Source organism: Amyelois transitella, chromosome 10 (assembly GCF_032362555.1).
Source record: "Amyelois transitella isolate CPQ chromosome 10, ilAmyTran1.1, whole genome shotgun sequence".
NCBI classification, from domain to species: Eukaryota; Metazoa; Arthropoda; class Insecta; order Lepidoptera; family Pyralidae; genus Amyelois; species Amyelois transitella.
Window position 1 is genome coordinate 2311955 of NC_083513.1, and position 20680 is coordinate 2332634.

The 20680-nt window shown below is 32.5% G+C and overlaps 1 protein-coding gene across 1 annotated transcript in view; it reads left to right on the top strand.

The window, feature by feature from the left end:
• The window catches only part of LOC132902133 (uncharacterized), a 28221-nt gene extending 11774 nt beyond the window's left edge, over nucleotides 1–16447 (top strand). The window contains exons 3-5 of the mRNA XM_060946087.1: nucleotides 258–6283; nucleotides 7089–14749; nucleotides 15571–16447. Of these exons, the coding sequence (XP_060802070.1) occupies nucleotides 258–505 (248 nt within the window). The 3' untranslated portion in view covers nucleotides 506–6283; nucleotides 7089–14749; nucleotides 15571–16447. The remainder of the gene's footprint in view (nucleotides 1–257; nucleotides 6284–7088; nucleotides 14750–15570) is intronic.
• Nucleotides 16448–20680: the final 4233 nt, after the last annotated feature.

The window sequence follows — 20680 nt, forward strand, 5'->3', positions numbered from 1 at the left end:
CGGAATTGAGATTATAATAGTGACAGGTTGCTAGCCCATCGCCTAGAAGAAGAATCACAATTGAGTCGCCTTTAACGACATCCATAGAAAAGAGATAGAGTGATCCTATTTCAAAGTCCCGGGAACCACACGACGTAAGTACACAATAATGGTAAGTTCAGCCTCACAATACTATCTATTGCATAACAGTATATCTTAGAATAATCTCAAGTCTCGAACTCAATGTTCCAATATCTAATTTAATCGTTACGTTTCAGTATTATTTGCTCAGTCTCAGAGAGGAGGTCAGCTCCTCGTGTTCCAGGGCTACTCCTACAGTCTTCTAAAGATCAAGAACGAGATAGGTCACTGGAGGTGTTCTATGGGTCAGCCTGGCACCCCAAAACGATGCACGGCTAAATTGTACACAAACGCAAATTATAAAGTTCTGGACATGGGTGGCACTCATACACATAAAAAGCCGAGGTTTGTCAAAAGAAACGATATGTTAGTAAGAACGTATTGAGATGTATCAGAAATCCTTTTATGGTTAAAAATAAGTGAAGATGATTCTATTAGACAATGCTCAAGAGAAAAGGACGAAACAGAATAATAAAAATATTACCGTTTCATTCAATCGTGCAATACAAAGAATACATATAATCTCAGATGCAGGTGCAAAGTTTAAACTGACTGCAGATGCGGCAAGAGTCCGTTACCATATGGTATTATAATTAAAGGTGTGAATTGATGTTTTATCAAAATTACTTCGGTATAAGATTTTTTAACCTAAACGGCGACCTAACGAGTTGACATATTTTAAATATGTATTTAATTTAAGTGGTATGCATATCATTGTCATAATATGCACTGATTTTTAACACGTTTTTAAGACTAAGTTGCAATATGACAACCTAATGCAATAATACTTGTGGATGTTATTTTTATTCTGTAAAAATGTGTTTCTAACTGATTTATTTGTGATAAGCAATATCGTATTATACAAACTATATATAATGAGCTGAACGTGACCATTCAGTCTTTTCAAGCCTGTTGGCTCTGTCTACCCCCCCAAGGGATATAGACGAGACCATATGTATGTATGTATATACAATATCTTCAAAAAATAACCTTTTTGAAATAGCTATATTTTTTGTTTAGTTATTAAGAGTATTTGACATTCCAATGAATATCTACCGAGCCCCTGTATATTTAGTATTTATTATATCTATTCATGATAAACAGCCTTTTATATTGTGCCTTTGATAAAATTTGTTACATGTAGCATGGTATTAGTCGTTAACTATTTGTTGGAATTGGTAAATATTATATTAGTCAAATTGTTATTAAACTTTATAATGTTATAGAACTCTTAAGTCCTATAAATTTATAATAAATGTTTTATTTTTTACAAAATGTTCTTTTCATACCTCGATCAAGCGCAAGGTCAGGTCAGAGTACGCTACGACTATGAAGAGTTATGAATGTGGATAAAGTGAAAATTATGAAGAAATCGTGACAAGTGGAAGATATTGTAAGCAATATATGCGTTTTTTTATTTATTTTGAAGTAACTTCTCAGCCTTTAACATTTAATGTTTCTAACTATTCCCATTTTCAACAGCAAACCCAATTTTTATGGAATGTACATTCCTCAAGACGAAAAGAGGGGGGAAACATCCACTCCTAGTACTGTCTGGCTACACGTACAGTTACCAGAAGCGGAATGCTGACGGCAGAGTGTCCTGGTACTGCTCCCGGAGGTTGAAGGGGTGCAGAGCAGCAGCCATCAGCTTTGGAACACAGGCCTATGCTTATAAAGAACACGACCACATACCCCCGAAACTTCCAGAACAAATTGACATAAAAAGCGAATTAGATGATTTCTCACTTTCCGCTTACATTGGCGCTAAGTTGTTTTAATATCAGTACATATATTTATTAGTCTTTATGTTTATTATTTTTGTGCTTATTCCATGCTTTTTTATTTTTGTTTTAATGCATGTAATAATGTAGTATACAAATTTATCCCGTTTATATTTGTTTATGTTTATATACGAGTATATGTAAAAACAAAGTTGTGCGCAATGATGAGCGTTTATTTATTTATTTGTATAAGTATATATACGAGTAAGTTAGGTCATACTCAATTTAATTTATTGTAGAAAATTGTAAATAATTAGATTTTTTGGCTTAAAATATTTGTGATTGTTCGGCCTTTTAAATACATAGTTTCTTATTAACGTACTTTTATAAGAAAGTAACATTGAGAATCTGTTAACTTTACTACAACATAATAGGAAAGTGAAAATAGGTGAAGGTGGTTTACTACATTGATGAAAATGGAGTGAATATATGACAAGAATAGACATAGACAATCAAAGACAATAGAATCAGAATAGGTTGAAAAATGAAATTTCTACCTACTGACTCGTGTAAATGTTAAAACGAATAATATTTATTTTTACACATAAGAACAATATTCACATAGAAAATATATATGAGAAATCTTACATAAGAATACAAAAAATATATATATGTATAATAAAGTAATATATATGATTGTCTCTACAACACCTATTATATTTATATCTTAATTTCCTTACATTTTTTTTTACTAAGTTTTTTCCACCTGTTTACATTCATGTAAATCATCTTAAAGTTATTTAAAATATTATATTTTGTTAAATATTTAAAGAATATAGTGCAATATTGAATATTTTTAACACATACATACAATTCCATTAAGCATTTCATAAGTAGATAATTAAGCTGTTACATATAAGTTTGTTTATACATTCGCTATTTTATTTATAATACAACAGCAGTGCCCATCATTCATAATAAGATAAACAAAATACAAGGCTTTACAATAACACTGCGTTACACGATTTTGGTACCCGTTAAACTGATAGCTGGATTGAATAGGTAATGAGTCACAGATAAAATGTTCCAAATATATGTGGTATCCATCACGTCTAGTTTTCGAGGTACATGTCAATCATTATTTTAACTACCCTCACCTTAGGCGTATAAGAAACAGTTGAGGTTTTCGGTGTATTACCTATACTTTTTTATTGTTTTGTTTTATTCATAAATCGTTTCTATTCGATAACCTCGATATCTCTAAACGTATTTATTTAAAAATCCAACATGAATACTGAACTAAGTGGCCGTCGCAACTGCAAAAATGAACCAAATAAGTTTTGTTACGTGTGTGGACAGTACATTGTGAAATCACAAACAAAAATGTTTCCGAAAAAGTTAGAAGTGCATATTTACTTTATTTTGGACGTGCTATTAATCAAGATAAACCATGAATACCTCAATTTTTTGTGTTTCGTGCTATACTACTCTCATATCTTGGTTAAATGGAAACAAGACGTCAATGCCATTTGCCGTACCAGCTTTATGGCGTGAACCTAGTAATCATTTTAATGATTGCTACTTTTGCATGACTGACATACGTGGCTTTTCAAAGAAAATCAAGCACATTATTCAGTATCCTGACATTCCTTCAATGTCGAAACCAGTACCTCACAGAGAAGAAATGCCTCCACCATTACCTCCTCTCCTTGACAAAAAGCTTACTGACAAGGAACTCGATGCCTGGTTGTCACTGAAAGCAGTTGTAAAAGGGTTTCTAGGGAACCATAGAGCCGAAAATGCGGAACAGCTTAACAACATGTTAAAAGCATACGAAAAGTTGGGTTGTAGAATGTCGTTGAAAATTCACTTTCTTCATTCCCACTTTTCTTTTTTTTCCATCTAATCTTGGTGCTGTCAGTGATGAGCAGGGCGAGAGGTTCCACCAAGATATAAAAAAGCTTGAAGAACGATTTTAAGGCCGTTGGGACACAACTATGCTAGGCGATTACTGTTGGCGTCTAAAACGAGAAGATCCTTCAAAACACAAAAGAAAAAGTTAAAATTTGAAGGTATTCTGGGTTTAAATTATATGCATTGATTTTTCTTGTATTTATTATACCAAAATGATTAAAAAATAAACTCGATTAATTAAAAAAAACTGGTACATTTTATTAGATTTCTTTAAATTATGTTTGAATATTTAAATTTTTAGCATAATTTGTTATATCCTTACGGAAAAAAATGAGACGTCATGGAAAGAAAATATGTATGTATTCTTACTAAACGATAGGAATAACTAGGAAATCACGACATTTCAAAGCGGGTACTTAATTTTTTTTTTCATTTGTAACGCAGTGTAATTTTACCAGTGCACAAGAATCACGAACGAACAAAATAAAGTTTAAATATTTTAAATGACTGTTATATATATATTAGTATATTTAAATATTTATTCATTTGTGCAATCTTCATAAAAGTTGTAGATACATCGTTAAAAAATGTATGTAGTCTCATAGACTGGTTTATAATTATAATACTTTCACATATATTAGATATTTAATGCCGGAAGAAAAGCATAATATTTAGATGTAGTATCCGTAGTTCCTATACAAACATACTATATAATCATTGCTACTGCCGTGTGGTTACCGGCACTTTAGAATAGGACCACTCCATATATTTCCCATGGATGTCGTAAGGGAAAGGCTAATAAACTTGGGATTCTTCACATAGGCGAGAGGCTAGCAACCTGTCAATAATTCCATTACTAAGCCATACAGCTAAACGTGGCCCAACAGTCTTCAAGACTGTTGGCCCTGTCTACCCCGCAAGGCAATATACGTGATTGTACGTAAGCCCAATAATTAAAGTAAGTCTGTTTTTCAAATATTTTTATTACATATTTAAAAGTCTTTCAAATTGTTCTAATTAAATATTCCGCACATTTCGGTGTAGCCCGTTCATTTGCTTACAGTCTCTAAGGATTTAATAAAAGTATTCCATCAAGCTTTATTTATGTTTTTAATTTCAATTTAAAACCGGTTCTTGAATGTGCTTTGCAGGGAAATATTACAAAAAAATTTGCTTAATACCTCAATGGTCAACCAACAAATTCTTGCACCTGAAGTCAAATCAATTCTATCAAAATTTCAAATCATGGTACCTAATTACTAAGTACTGATGAAAATTAAGTTTATAAAAAAAATATTACAATTAATTTATACATTCTGTCAAATATAACAGGATACTCCCCGACATGAACGAATATATTTTTAAAGCACTTTGTATCATATTATGATGTGTTAATGCGTTTTGTTAACTGGAGTCTTTTCTACTTTCTACATAGGATAAAATCTTTTCAACGGTAGGTATTTATTAAGGTCTCAATCAAATTAATCACATATGTAATTTTTTATCCAGACAGGGCCATAAATGGACTATTTTTTATTTCAGATGATGAATATTTTAAAGAATATTTGAGGAAATCCAGCGACAAATATTCAGTCTGGAGTCTATTTCTTCGAGGCACGGACGGTAAACTCGCCAAATGCAAGATTTGTGATAAAATTTTTAAATGTAAATTGTCCACCTCTTGTTTACATAATCATTTAAGACTTCATAATATAAACTTATTATTATTAAAACAACAGGCTAGCCAGACAAAAATTAAATTGAAAAATGAAGAACTTGAAGATGATGATTTCTATTGGAAATGAATAATCATATAAAAGTTTTTATTAGAAACGGTTCATTAAAAATGTTTTAAATTTGAAATCTATCTTTATAGTTATTTAATATCCAGTTGTTTTGGTCGTCATCAGATGACCTCGGAACTTACCGTTATATTCAAATTCTGCACAGTTCTTCCACAAGCAAAAGTTTAATATGGTATATATAATTCTATCATAAAGCCACACAGCTGAACGTGAACCGTTAGTCTCCTCAGGACTGTTTGCTCTGTCTACCCCGCAAGGGATATAGACGTGACTATATGTATGTACGTATGTATAAATAAATCAATATTTATTTGAAGTGCGTAGTCCAATTCACTCAATTAAGACGTTCTAAAACTTCAAAAATCATACTCTATACCCTAATTAAAATTTAACTATTTGTCTAACCTAAACTTCTGTCCCCAGCAATGTTAATGCCTTCCGGGAAAGGAAAACATCCGTTGCTCATATACAGGGACCACACTTATACCTACAAAGTGATATCCAACAGCGGAGTGCTGTGGCATTGTTCCAGAAGAACTCGAACTGGATGCAAGGCATTCGTCAAGACATTGCCTGAGAGAATGTACGTGATCATAGCAGCGTACGACCAGCATTGCCACGAAGCGAGGCTAGCTGTCAATAAAAAGGAAAAACAAAAGAAGATTAAACAAAAAATATCTAACCCTGTCGAAATTCCCATGTAAATTATATAAGGGACGTGTGAGTGTTTTTTTATATAATTCTTCATTTGAATTGTTGATGTTTTGTTATGTAGCACTTGGGTGACCGAGCGGGGCGTGTGTTTTTGAAATATTATAGGTAGTTTTTATATAGTGATTTCACATTTTTTGGAGAATATCTATTACCACTTATAAAACTGACAGACAGGTTAAAAGGGCAGACCGGATTTATCCTGGATTGATGTTGCCCATATGAAAAACGTCGAGCATAACTCTCTGCATCGCTCGCTGATTGTGAGTGAGTGCCCACAGTTAAAGACCACGTCTGGGCATCGTAGGTCATCGCTGGCAACAAAGGCACAGGTCAAATAAAAATACTTAGTCTTTAGATAGGTAAGCTCTATCGCACAAAAAAACGATGTTAATCAAGTTACTACCTACTTGTTAAGTTTAAACTCTTTGTGTCAGTTTGTGTCGCAAATTTTTGTTTTTTTTTTCAAACTGTACCAACTTTGCAGTAATTGTTATAATTAAGCACTTATAAAAGGTAAATATAAAACAATTAATATGTGTTATTTTTATCCCTATATTTTAGAGAGATTTTTAAACCTTGTTTACAGTACAAATCTATATTATATAATATAATTTGTAATACAATATAATTTAACTTTGAATTTCTTTTTTGACAATTATTGTATTAATTTAAATAACATTTTCTGAATATTTCAAGCGATGTCCTAAGGTGAAAGTTTTTCAATTTTCTCTGACCTCCATAATCATTAGTATAAAACCTTTTTGTAAATAATCTTAAGTAATAAATATATACAACAACCATTTTCCCCCAGGAGTCCTCGTACACTCTGGCAAGGGTAAACATCCGCTGCTGATGTACAAAAAACAAACGTACACGTTCAAAGTGCCGTCCAACAGCGGGGTCCTGTGGCACTGTTCCCGTAGGAACCGCACGGGATGCAAGGCGTTCGTGAAGACCGATCCGGACAGGTGGGACGTCGTGATGATGGCCAGCGAAGTACATTGTCACGATGCGAAATATGCGCCGAAGAAAAATCGCGCGCCGCCGAAGATGACGAAAGACAAAATGTAATAAAGGCATTTCTTAAGCCGCTATTAGACTTTTACATATTAACCCCTTACCGCATACGATATATGGTCGCTAAAGTTTATGATTTATTTAGTGTAAAATAATTATACACTTTTTCTTTATTAAAATCGAATACCATTAGAAATTTTAAGTAAAGAATTTTTATTTTCAATTCGATCTCATATTTAAAGGTAAAATAAACGTAATTTACAAAAAAAATATATCTTTAATAATTCATGCGGTAAGGGGTTAAAACTGTCTTAATCTTAAAACTAAGAGTAAGACAGTTAGACTCTGAATTCCGAGTGCAATACCGGGCTCGACGAGGCTTACTGTCGACTTGTTTGAATATCGAATAGTGTAATAAGAGTTAGACCGTTTAGGCTGCGCTCGCGTTTGCAGGAAGTGGACGTGTCCGTGCTGTGTATGTCAAGAAAATGGCGAACTAATCCATGTATATACAATTATACATGTATGTATGTGCTTGTTAATGTATAAATGAAAATAATTACAGTCCATTCCTGAAATAAAGGTAAACAATCGTATGTACCTTCTTGAATTTGAAAAATGAATTTATAGCCAAGCAAAGAAAATTTTAAATTAACTATAATATATTTTAGGAATGTGTTTTTCAACAAAGATTGTTTACCTTTATTCAGTAAGTACCTAAAGAAAGAAAGGACCATAGGTTCATTGTCACCTGAAGAAATAACGGCAAAGAAAAAATAAAAAATATTTAATTAGAGCATTACTGTTAATCTTATTCGTCCCATTACTAAAAGAAAAATATATATGTATTTATAAAAAAATCCGTATCATGTCTATGTTGCATGAAAATGTGTTTGTTTGTAACGCTACTCAATTGTTATTAATTTATTAAAATGTTTTATTATACGTATCGTCGTATAAACAAATAACATACATACATATAATCACGTCTATATCCCTTGCGGGGTAGACAGAGCCAGCAGTCTCGAAAATACCAATAATAAAATCGTTAATTGCTCCACTAATACAGTCAATTTAATTAAGTATGTTATGAATTATGTTTAGGACAGTTGTAGAGATAATCTTCTGCTTCTTCTTCGCTTCCTTTTCCCGCTTTTAACGAAAAGACGGCACAGTATTTGAACTTCTTCCTTTTTTTTTAAAGTAACTTAGAGATAGTGTAGTAACACTATCTCTGTTTCTGTTTATTTTCTCTTTTACATAGTCAATCCAGCTTTTGGTCTTCCACTAATGCTAATTTTCCTATTTAGATATGGTTTAAATATTTCTTTAAGCAGATCATAGATATGCATTATGCATTATATTTAAAGTTAAGAAGTTTTCGTTTGATATTATTACTTTTCTAGAGTATAATTTGTCATTTTTATATTACTTAACTATAGATTTTTTAAATATCATAGATATAAAAAAATAAGCGTTAATATTGCGTACTTACGTAAACATATGGAAATAAGAAATTATGATAAGATTAATAAATGAATAAAATAAATTTACTTAAGATTTTTATTTATGTATTATATTATGCAGGGTGACATTTAAAACAACTGCATCCTTTTAAACATAGACTATACCCATGCTTCTGAGCCGTTTGAGCCTATTTTTATTTAAATTAAACGTTAAACATTTTAACATTTAAAAAACCCTCAAAAACTACGTCACACGCTTTATTAAAGACCAATACTACAAAAAGAAATTAAAATCAAACATGTAAATAAATGTCTGAAAAATAAATTATTTCTCTAGTATCAAGATCAAGTAAAGTACAGAGTTGTCGAGATCGCTCAGCTGAATGAATTGTGTCGTTGACCTCTAAATCTTACGCGTCGCTTTTCCGCCGGCCCGGGTGATATGACGTATTTAGGATCGTGGATTTTAATACATTTATTTTTTTTCGTACTTTCTGAAATATGAACCGATATTTTTGTTTTAACGTTTTTAAATATTCTTTAGATGAGTACACTTAAGTGTACTTAACATAAATTTAACTGTTAACAGTTAAATTTATGCAGTTGAATTAAAAGTCACCCTGTATATCTGATTGACCGGAATCTTTTATAATTATCCGTGATAATCAATAAGTATAACACACGTTGAGTTAGCCCTGAAGTAACTTTGAGGCTTCTGTGCTACTTACTAAACGACACTGTATTTTTTTGTTATTCCTACGAATAATTAGATAAACTAAGTTATAATGAAAGTACCAATTGAAAAATAGTTATTTTTTGTTGTTGTTTTTAATAATCTCTTATGAAGAACAGTGTTTAACATTTGGTACATAATGCACAGGCATTAGGTCTTTTGGAAAGGGTTTGAACCACAAGTTATTCTGAATAGATAATTTCCATCTGGACATCGCAGTCGGGACCTACGATGTGTCAGATGGCACGACTATTAGTTTACAAAGACCGTTTAAAAACTCAAATTATAACGCATCATTAATTCAACGATAATTTAATATAAATGTTTTCACACTTTAAACAGAAATCAAGTACCTACCATTAGGGAAGAAGTACCCAATAATGGTTTTCGAAAAATACGTTTACAAAAGGCTTAAGTTGAACAAGAAGACTGGAAAGGTTTTCTGGCGCTGCGTCATGTGCCACAAAGGCTGCCTAACATATTGCATAGTCGGGAAAAGCGAGGTGGAAGTGATACACGAGCACAATCATGATCCCCCAAAATCCAGGACGAAAACGGGAAGATGGAAGGTTAAGAAAACGAAGAATGACGCCGAGAGCTGTGAGAACTAATCCATGTATATATGTGCTTGTTAATGTATAAATGAAAATAATTACAGTCCATTCCTGAAATAAAGGCAAACAATCGTATGTACGTTTCTGAATTTGAAAAATGAATTTTAAATTTAATTTATAGCCAAGCGAAGAAAATTTAAAATTAACTATAGTTTCTTTTAGGAATGTGTTTTTCAACAAAGATTGTTTACCTTTATTCAGTAAGTACCTTAAGAAAGAAAAGACCATAGGTTCATTGTCACCTGAATAAATAACGGCAAAGAAAAAAATAAAAATAAAAATATTTAATTAAAGCATTACTGTTTATCTTATTCGTCCCATTACTAAAAGAACAATATATATATTTTAAAAAATCCGTATCATGTCTATGTTGCATGAAAGTGGGTTTGTTTGTAACGCTACTCAATTATTATAAATTTATTAAAATGTTTTATTATACGTAGGCGTTGGATCATCGTATAAATAAATAACATACATACATACATACATATGATCACGTCTATATCCCTTGCGGGGTAGACAGAGCCAACAGTCTTGAAAAGACTGAATGGCCACGTTCAGCTATTTGGCTTAATGATAGAACCGAGATTCAAATAGTGACAGGTTGCTAGCCCATCGCCTAAAAGAGGAATCCTAAGTTTATAAGCCTATCCCTTAGTCGCCTTTTACGACATCCATGGGAAAGAGATGGAGTGGTCCTATTCTTTTTTGTAATAGTGCCGGGAACCACACGGCACACAAATAAATAACATACATACATATTATCACGTCTGTATCCCTTGCGGGGTAAACGGAGCCAACAGTCTCGAAAATAACAATAATAAAATCGTTAATTGCACCACTAATACAGTCAATTTAATTAAGTATGTTATGAATTATGTTTAGGACAGTTATAGATAATCTTCTGCTTCTTCTTCGCTTCTTTTTCCCGCTTTTCACGAAAAGACAACACAGTATGTGATTCTTCCACTTTTTGAAAAGAATGAAATAAACAGAGATAGTGTAGTAACACTATCTCTGTTTCTGTTTATTTTCTCTATTACATAGTCAATCCAGCTTTTGGTCTTCCACTAATGCTAATTTTCCTATTTAGATATGGTTTAAATATTTCTTTAAGCAAATTATATGCACTATGCATTATATTTAAAGTTACGAAGTTTTCGTTTGATATTATTACTTTTCTAAAGCATAATTTGTCATTTTTATATTACTTAAATATAGATTTTTTAAATATCATAGATATAAAAAAATTAAGCGTTAATATTGCGTACTTACGTAAACATAGGGAATAAGAAATTATGATAAGATTAATAAATGATTAAAATAAATTTACTTAAGATTTTCATTTATGTATTGTCCGGTATTCTGATTGACCGGGATCTTTGATATTTATCCGCGATAATCAATAAGTATCACACACGTTGAGTTAGCCCTGAAGTAACTTCGAGGCTTCTGTGCTACTTACTAAACGACACTGTATTTTTTTTGTTATTCCTACGAATAATTAGTCAAACTAAGTTATAACGAAAAAACCAATTGAAAAATAGTTATTTTTTGTTGTTGTTTTTGATAATCTCTTATGAAGAACAGTGTTTGATTTGGTACATAATGCATAGGTTTTTTGGAAAGGGTTTGAACCACAAGTTATTCTGAATAGATAATTTCCATCTGGACATCGCAGTCGGGACCTACGATGTGTTAGATGGCACGACTATTAGTTTACAAAGACCGTTTAAAAACTCAAATTTCAACGCATCATTAATTCAATAATAATTTTATATAAATGTTTTCACACTTTAAACAGAAATCAAGTACCTACCATTAGGGAAGAAGTACCCAATAATGGTTTTCGAAAAATACGTTTACAAAAGGATTAAGTTGAACAAGAAGACTGGAAAGGTTTTCTGGCGCTGCGTCATGTGCCACAAAGGCTGCCTAACATATTGCATAGTCGGGAAAAGCGAGGTGGAAGTGATACACGAGCACAATCATGATCCCCCAAAGTCCAGGACGAAAACGGGAAGATGGAAGGTTAAGAAAACGAAGAATGACGCCGAGAGCTGTGAGGATAGTGAGAAAGAATAAATTTGACAAACTGTAATACATACTCACTTGATGTGTTAATAAATAATTGTGCCATTTGAATACATATATGTTTTCTAAAAAACATTATCTATGGATCAGACCACTCGGCTTTCCTTACCGACCTGATAAAAGTTGAGTGATTAGCTCCGCTCAAGTCACGCGAGAGTCGCTACGGTCTGACCTGAATTATCAAAAAGTCTCTTCTTTAATATACAGTTATGTACAGCACGTTGTGTCTACGGCGAACATAATAAGAAATTCATTTTAAGGCTAGCGATGTGATTTGTTTTTCTCAGAAGTCCACATAATACCGACCGGGCGAAAGTACCCACTTGTGATGGTAAATAAACACACTTACAAGCGGTGTGGAAAACTGGGCGATGGCAGAATTCTGTGGAAATGTTCCAGCGTCTTAAAGGGCTGCAAGGCGAAGGTTATAAGTGTAACTGAGAATCCTCTCGAAGGAATACAGGTCAAGAGCGAAGAACACTTGCACCCTCCGCCTTCTTACTCTCAGATGCCCAACGGCATTTGGATCAAAGGTTTTCTCCGTGAAGAAACAACACGAATTAAAATCCCACCCAATTTGTAGCGAAGCTAGCTTTAGTACAATGTTAAAGACTTTGTGACTGTTTGTTATAAATTGTTGAAAAAAAAGCATCCGTAAGATTTACCATTTAAGTTTTTTTTTTTTCATTAAAACTTTTAATTTATATTGTTATACAATTCAATCAAATTTCTTTGTAACGTAAAAATGTCACAGATTCGTTTGACAAATAAATAAGCGATTCAAAAGAATACTATAGTTTTTTTTTTTTTAAATCTCCCCTTTAAATATAAATGTATGAATTAGGTATGACTTATTTAGTATATTATTAATTTACAGATCTTCACGTGATCGAAGTTCCCGGAAGGTTTCCCGTACTTATTTTCAGGGGTCATATATTTAAAAGGTACAACCGTTACCCGTCCGGTAAGGTGCATTGGAGGTGTGACAGCTACAAGGACGGCTGCAGAGCCAGGTTCACCAGCGCTAACGAAAACCCGTACGAGGGCCTCGTGAAAATTGCAGTACAACATAATCATCCTCCGCCGTTTATTGACGGTGTAGACAAAAAAGTTTTGACATCTGAACATATACTTAAAATGGGAATGTTGACTAGGTTTTAATAGTTAATTTATTAATTAAAAGTCTCTAAAAAAATTGTTACAGATCAAGCTTTATTTTATACGCTTCAATCAAACGATCAGCTTGTAATTAAAACAATTTTTGTTTTGGAAACTTGAATTCCAAATTTTATAAATGTACATTGGCAAAATGTAATAAATAATTATCTTTTCTAGTTACAAAAATTTTTATTTTTAGGAATTGATTTTTTGGATCTACAAAAAGTAGGTTGGTAAAATCGTAAAGAGAAAATAACATGTTTTTTTTTAAATTTTGTAAACAGTATTGTTAACTGTATTGCAATTATCGCCGAAATGTCTTGTCTTATCAATTTACGTAACGCTTTTTCTATGAAAATAAACAAGATACATTTTACTTTTGCAGTATTTTTCAGGACCTCCGCGAGAGGGACGAGACAACTCGTGGTTGAAGGCTTCTCCTTCATTTGCAGGACTTATTGCCTTCAGCACGTGAAGAAAACTTGGAAATGTGCCACACACGCCGGCTGTACAGCCAAGGTGCACACTGTCCAAGACGAAATAGTCTCTTTGAACAATGTACACAATCATGTGAACACTCCAGTCAAGTACGTCTATATGGGAGATTAACTGTTATTTTATATCTGTTCTAGTCAACACAATTAAAAATATTTCATTGTATTTTTTATAATGTGTAAATTTTTGTAAATAAAATAAGATTGACAGTTAAGACTTACCTTTTAAGAGTGGATAAATTTTTTTTTTTCATCTTCCAATGTTTTCAGTAACACCCTCAGCCGCGTTGCATCCAGATCAGGTTTGTTATCATATCCCTGTATCCTATATATATAAAATTAATCAACAATCATTTCTCCAGACATTTTTTTCTCGACATCGAAACGAGGTGGAATCATCTTAAACGTCGGCGGATACACGTATAATAAAAGATATGGCAGTGGCTCTGCAGCCTCGTGGTCCTGCACGTCATATTATAACATACCGCCGTGTAAAGTTAAAGTGAAGACGGTTGGTAATGAGGTCGTCTTATGTTCAGGAGAACATAACCATTGAAAATGTTTAAACAGATATATGTTTTATAAATTTAATTTTAAAATAAAATGCGTTGATAAAATTTAGACTGTATTTATGATAAGTACCAATTCTTTTTACTTAAACAATACTTGTCAATCGAGACCTTATTCTTTTTATTATCACCAGGTCAAATATATACGACGAGCAAAGGAGGAAAGGTACTCATCCTAACAGGATATAGATATCACAGGGAATACGGAGACGAGAGACGCAGTTATTGGCGATGCGGTAAACGCGGCTCCCACGCTTGTAAATGCAAAATCAGGATCATCGATGGACATGTTCTTGTCATGGGCGAACACACGCATCCATCTTCGATGTAAGAATTAGCAGAATATTGTTGCAAGTTATGAATGAACACTTGAAGGAATTATACAGAATGTAGTATGAGTTTTTTCAAGACATCTTGTCTTGAAAAGACTGAATGGCCACGTTCAGCTGTTTGACTTAATGATAGAAATGAGATTCAAATAGTGACAGGTTGCTAGCCCATCGCCTAAAAGAAAAATCCCAAGTTTATAAGCCTATCCTATAGTAGCCTTTTACAATTTTTAATATTTTTCAATTTGGAGATTATTGGAAATTTGTACCTACTTGATTTAATTACATATTATTGCATGTACATATTGATAATAAGTTGCTTATGAATATTGTCAAACACCACAGTTAAACACTAAACGTTTTATTTTTTCGTATTTTTTATACAAAATACAGTATCATAATATATCATAAAGCATAAGTTTTATCTGTTTCGTATAAGATTGGGACCAAAATGAAAACTTTTTTAAATTCAGTAATAATAGCATAATAAATTGATAACTTATTAAATATTGTAATATTTATTATATTACTGTTACTATTCAGTTAAGGCCGAGAACTTCTATTTTTTTGGTAGCCCGCAACATTCTCTCAGAACAGTAACTGTTTTCAACTAGTACCAGTAATTCACGAAGTTGAATAAAAAAAAAACGCTCTAAAATTTTAAACCATCATTATTCCGCTTTTATACGCAACGTTTTAGGGCTTTAGTGCAGCAGGCGATCATACAAATTTATTTAAATTGGTCTACGAAGTTCTAAGCAACATATTTTGGCATGTAAACTATACATGTTACTTCAATTAGTGAGAATTTATTTTCAGGGCCTACCTACCGTGAGACGGATAACGGAATAATTTTACAACTAGGAGGCTTCACATACTACGGTGACAGAAACAAAGCATACAGAAGAATATGGCGGTGTGTCAAAAAAGACACCGCTTGTCCAGTGATGGTCTTAAGTATTAATCATAGAATTGTTAAGGTTGTCAATAAACATAATCATCCGAGAAACATTGTGGATAATATGTAAACTTATTTGTGGTTAAAGTAATTTTATTCTAATTTAAATGGCATACTTAATCAAGCTAAATTACCAAATAATATACATTGATTTAGTTCTCATATTATGTTTTTGTTTTATGTAATGAAAAATCTTAATGAATACGAACTAAAACTACTTACTAATTGTAAAGTCAGTTGTACCCAATTTCTCATAAAAGAATGTACAAATTCACTTATAATGAGAATTTACAAATTTAGGACCGACGCGTAGGTACATAAAATTTGATAGGTTAGGATAAATAATTTTAAGGTATAGTAATTTTAAGGTACAATAAAAATGAATCATATTTTTTTGCATTTTTTGTGTAAAATAATGTAAGTAGTTAAGTTTTAGTATAGGTATTTTATTTCGTGTACAGTAGGCCACATAGAAAACGATACCACCTTCGTATCAAGACATATCAAAGTTGGGTAATAAACTAATAATTAAATATGTTGCCCACTATACCTAGGTTAAAAAAACAATAAACCAATTCTGTGTTGTCTAATAGAATTTAAATTACATTTTTAGAAAATAATACAAACACCTATGACAACGACTCTGATGACGACGTTATAGAAGTTGTAAGAGACGAGGCACCAATTGAGATTTTTTCTGATGGCGAAGAAATTGAGATAGAAAATAGCAAAGTAGAAATATCAATTAATAGTGAAGATTTTATTCTGTCAACAATGCCTTATATCACGGACGTTCGAACTGCCGATAAAGAAGATACCGATAAAGTGAGCTTGGAGGATCCACTCAAGAATGAGATTTACGGTAAAGTCAACACCCCCGTTGACAACTTTGTCCAGGTGCCACTGGATGCAGTAGTCACTTCTTCAACTTCCGAAGACACTCCAAATGTTGATGAAATTCCAAATATTGACAGTATAAATAAAGAAATTGATCCGTTGAATACTAGTGAAAATCCACCGGCTAATATACCAATAACTACATCAGAGCCCAATGAAGTTACTGATAAAATGGTAAAAAATGTGAGTGATAACTCAAACGTTCCTGAAGCAACTTATAGTGAGAATATTAATAAGCAAGAATAACAAAGGAATAATTTATATTTTGTAAAATTATACAAAAAGCCACATATTGTTAGATTTGATTATATAATTGCATAATATGTGATGCGTTACTTCTGTATTTTTTTTTTCTCAACTAGCAAATGTAATAAGCGATTGCATTTAAGTTATTTATCAGTTGTATGACTTAACTTACATAGTATTAAAAATATGATTATAGAGTAATTATATTGAACACTGCACGTTTAAATTGTTTTTTTTTTATTAGTTGCGTCCTAAGTAAATCAATTAGACTACAAGTTAAAAGCCCTGAAATATCTATATTTATAATACAAATAAATGTTTAAACCCAAGAAAATAAGGCAGTCAAAGATGAGCCGATCGTACTGAATTTAAATCACTTTTAAAAGTGTCAAAGTATTCATAGACCTACATACATACATATAATCACGCCTATATCCCTTGCGGTGGAGACAGAGCCAACAATAATGATAACAATAATATATAGCTAATGAGCAGCGAGTCACCATCTTTCAAAATTACGTGAGAGATTTTCGAGCCAGATGTCCGTGTCTCGCTTAATAGCCTAATAATCCAGTCCACTAGCTTCCCAGACGCATTATTCAAACCAAGAAAATCCTACCCTGGCAATAGTTTGGCAGTTTTAGAGGGCTGTCCGTTGGTGTATCCCAATGGTTCATCAAGGGACAGATGTCCATTGGTTACTTTAGAACAAAAGGTACCAAACCAAACCTTTTCATGTTGGCTTTGGCTCCATGAACGCCTCCCAAATGATCCAGGTCCCAATGGGCCCGTGCACATACACATTTACCAACATAACAATAATAGAGATAGGAATGAGATTCAAATTGTGACAAGTTGTTAACCTGACCTAAAAGAAGAATCCCAAGTTTATAAGCATATCCCTTAATCACCTTTTACGAAATCGCCTTTTAAGAAAGAGATGGAGTGGTCCTATTATTTTTCTATTGGTGCCGGGAACCACCCGGACATAATATAACACATACTGAGTACCATCTGTTTAAGTCGCTAAAACATGTTTTATCTTACGAACTAGTCGAACCTAGAAATTTTTCTTTCACCTTGAATTAATTTACAGCTTAATTAAGGGAAACATGTATTTTATTTAAATACTTTATAAGACACAGGCAAAGATGAAAGTCTAATTTCAATCTACTGAAAACCACATATAGCGGAGTCGTTAATCAATATTATCACTTCTAGGCCCAACTTTCGTAGAACGGAACGGGAGGAATGTCTTGATGATAGGTGGCAACAGGTTCATGAGACACTACATCAGCAGACAAGGGAGAACGCGCTGGAGGTGCTGCAAATCTTTCGCGAAATGCAGAGCTATCGCAATCACCTTTGGCGATCGCATTGTTAAACTTAATGACGCTCATAATCATTAGTTTTTAAGAAGCCTTCCTGATGTGTGCAATAAGTTTTTTTTTTTATTTTGTCTATTGATGAGGTCGTATGCACTACATACGAACTCATCAATAGACAAAATAAAAAAAGTGAAGGTAATAGGCGTGGTTCTGTGGTCCAGGGTTAAAAGCCCAGGCCTTGAGAAACTTTGGAACGTCTGGCAATTTTGGCTGTCAGAGGATATGAGCTATTTTTGAGGCCAAAATGATAGTTTTTATTTCAATAAATAGTGCGGTTTTTGAAAATAATGTTTATATCTATTTTTTATTTTTTTGCTTTATGTTTGTAACTCTTTAAAAAGATTGTTAAGAATTTTAAGAAGTTCTTTTGTTGCTAAAATTGTGATTAACTAGTCCCAAAATTATAATTTACAATGATTACAATAAAAGATATTTTTACACCGCTAGGTTTAATTTGTTTTTATTAAACCATATTTCTTTTAAAATGTAGTAAACTTGTTTAATTTGTTGAGTGAACCAACGGATATTTCAAATTAAACTATCTGTAATAACATTATTGCAGCTCAAATTAAATGACTCGTTGTGAAATTGTGCGCAGGTAAACATGTCCCTCAACTTTGTTTATTTTATTAATAATAATCGCATAAACTTCCTCAAATTTTACAAAAAAAAAAAACATATTAAAAAACGTTGATAACTAAAATAAAAACTTTGGTTTTAATATTTTTAGTGGTTTTCAAGTAACGTTGTGGTCTTTTCTGGTAACAGAATGATTTTCCTTCAAAGCTCTACATGTCTCTACAAGAAAGAACAAATAATTTAAAATTTGACAATGATCCAAATAAGTAATTTAGACTATTCACAAAAACAATAACAATTTATCTACAGACGGCATATACAACTCCTTCCAGTCGACCACCACTTTGAGAAATGTGTCAAAAAAACACCAAAAAAATATTTATCAATAAAAATTCAATATTCAAAAATGTATAACACTTCATATCACTTATTAATTGACATATATTTTGGTTTCCCAACATTGGTTGACGTCAAATAAATTACTTAAAACTAAGTACTGCCGTTTCCAAAGCGTCAGTGCAGAAGAAGCGGTAAAAAACTGCACTGCAGTATTTTCTCTAACGTCAACTTACAACTATCCAAACTTAAAACAGAAGTGTTGACGAGAGAATATATTATTGTTGTAATTAATTGCCTTTTATAAAATTGATTTTTTTTTTTTATGGATTGGTTTTAGACACAACGACATTCTTTTGGTTATAACATCATGATCTAACATAGCTCTCGTTTCAGTAAGAATCATTTACGGCGATGGCTACCCGAAGCTGTTGTTTAACGGTTTCCTCCATCGACCCCACAACGCGTACCGCCACAGAAGGTTGCAGCTTTGGTACTGCACCTATAGGAAGAGCAGAGGGTGCAGGGCTTGGCTTCGCACCATGGACGGAAAGCTGGTTGAAGCCTGCCATCAGATCATCCATTCTTGCCATCGGAAGCGAGAAATGTTTCTTTGAATTATTGGTCTATGAATTTATGGTCAAAATGTGGTTAGGATTTGCGTTTAGTTTTTGGGTGATCCAGCATGCATTTAGGCACAATTTAAGTATTTTGAATAACGTGAATAAAAGTGCCTGCGAAGGCCCTTTTTTCTTAATAAAATGTTGATTTGGATAGTAGACAAGGATGAGATCATTTTAAACGCAATACTTATAATGAACCCAAAACTTATAATACGCCCGTATTATAAGTTTTGGGTTCATCAATATAAATTATTATGATTTTAAAACAAATTCGTTTTAACCTTGTATTTAATCTGAAGTAGCAGCATTTCAATATACATTAAAATGATTCAACTGTGTACGCCAATATCTCTAACTTGTCAAAACTCTTATCAACAAATAATTTTGTGCATACATACATACATACTATCATGCCTGTTTCCCATTGGGGTAGGCAGAGACTATGGATTTCCACTTGCTACGATCCTTACAAACCTCTCCCGCTTCCTCCTGATTCATTACTCTTTTCATGCATATTCGACAATTACGTGTACTCCTAACATCTCCCTTTTTCAAGACATTCGAAATTTGGTTAGCTCTGCCTTATTAATCCTTTCGTTATTCTGTCCTCATCTATTCTCTTGACATTTCCAAAACATCTCAACATACTTTTTTCAATTTTGGTCACCACATCCTCTTTCACTCTTCACATTTCTCTTACATCGATATTTCTAACTCTATCTTTTAAACTAACACCACACTTTATGTACTATATACACTATATACAATTTTTTTGTTTTTATATTAGTTATATACCTTGCACATTGAAATTAATGATTTAATATGCATGAAATGTACAATAATAAGTAATATGGTTGTCTACATACTGTAAAGTCAAATTTAAATAAGTTTCTGAAATCAGA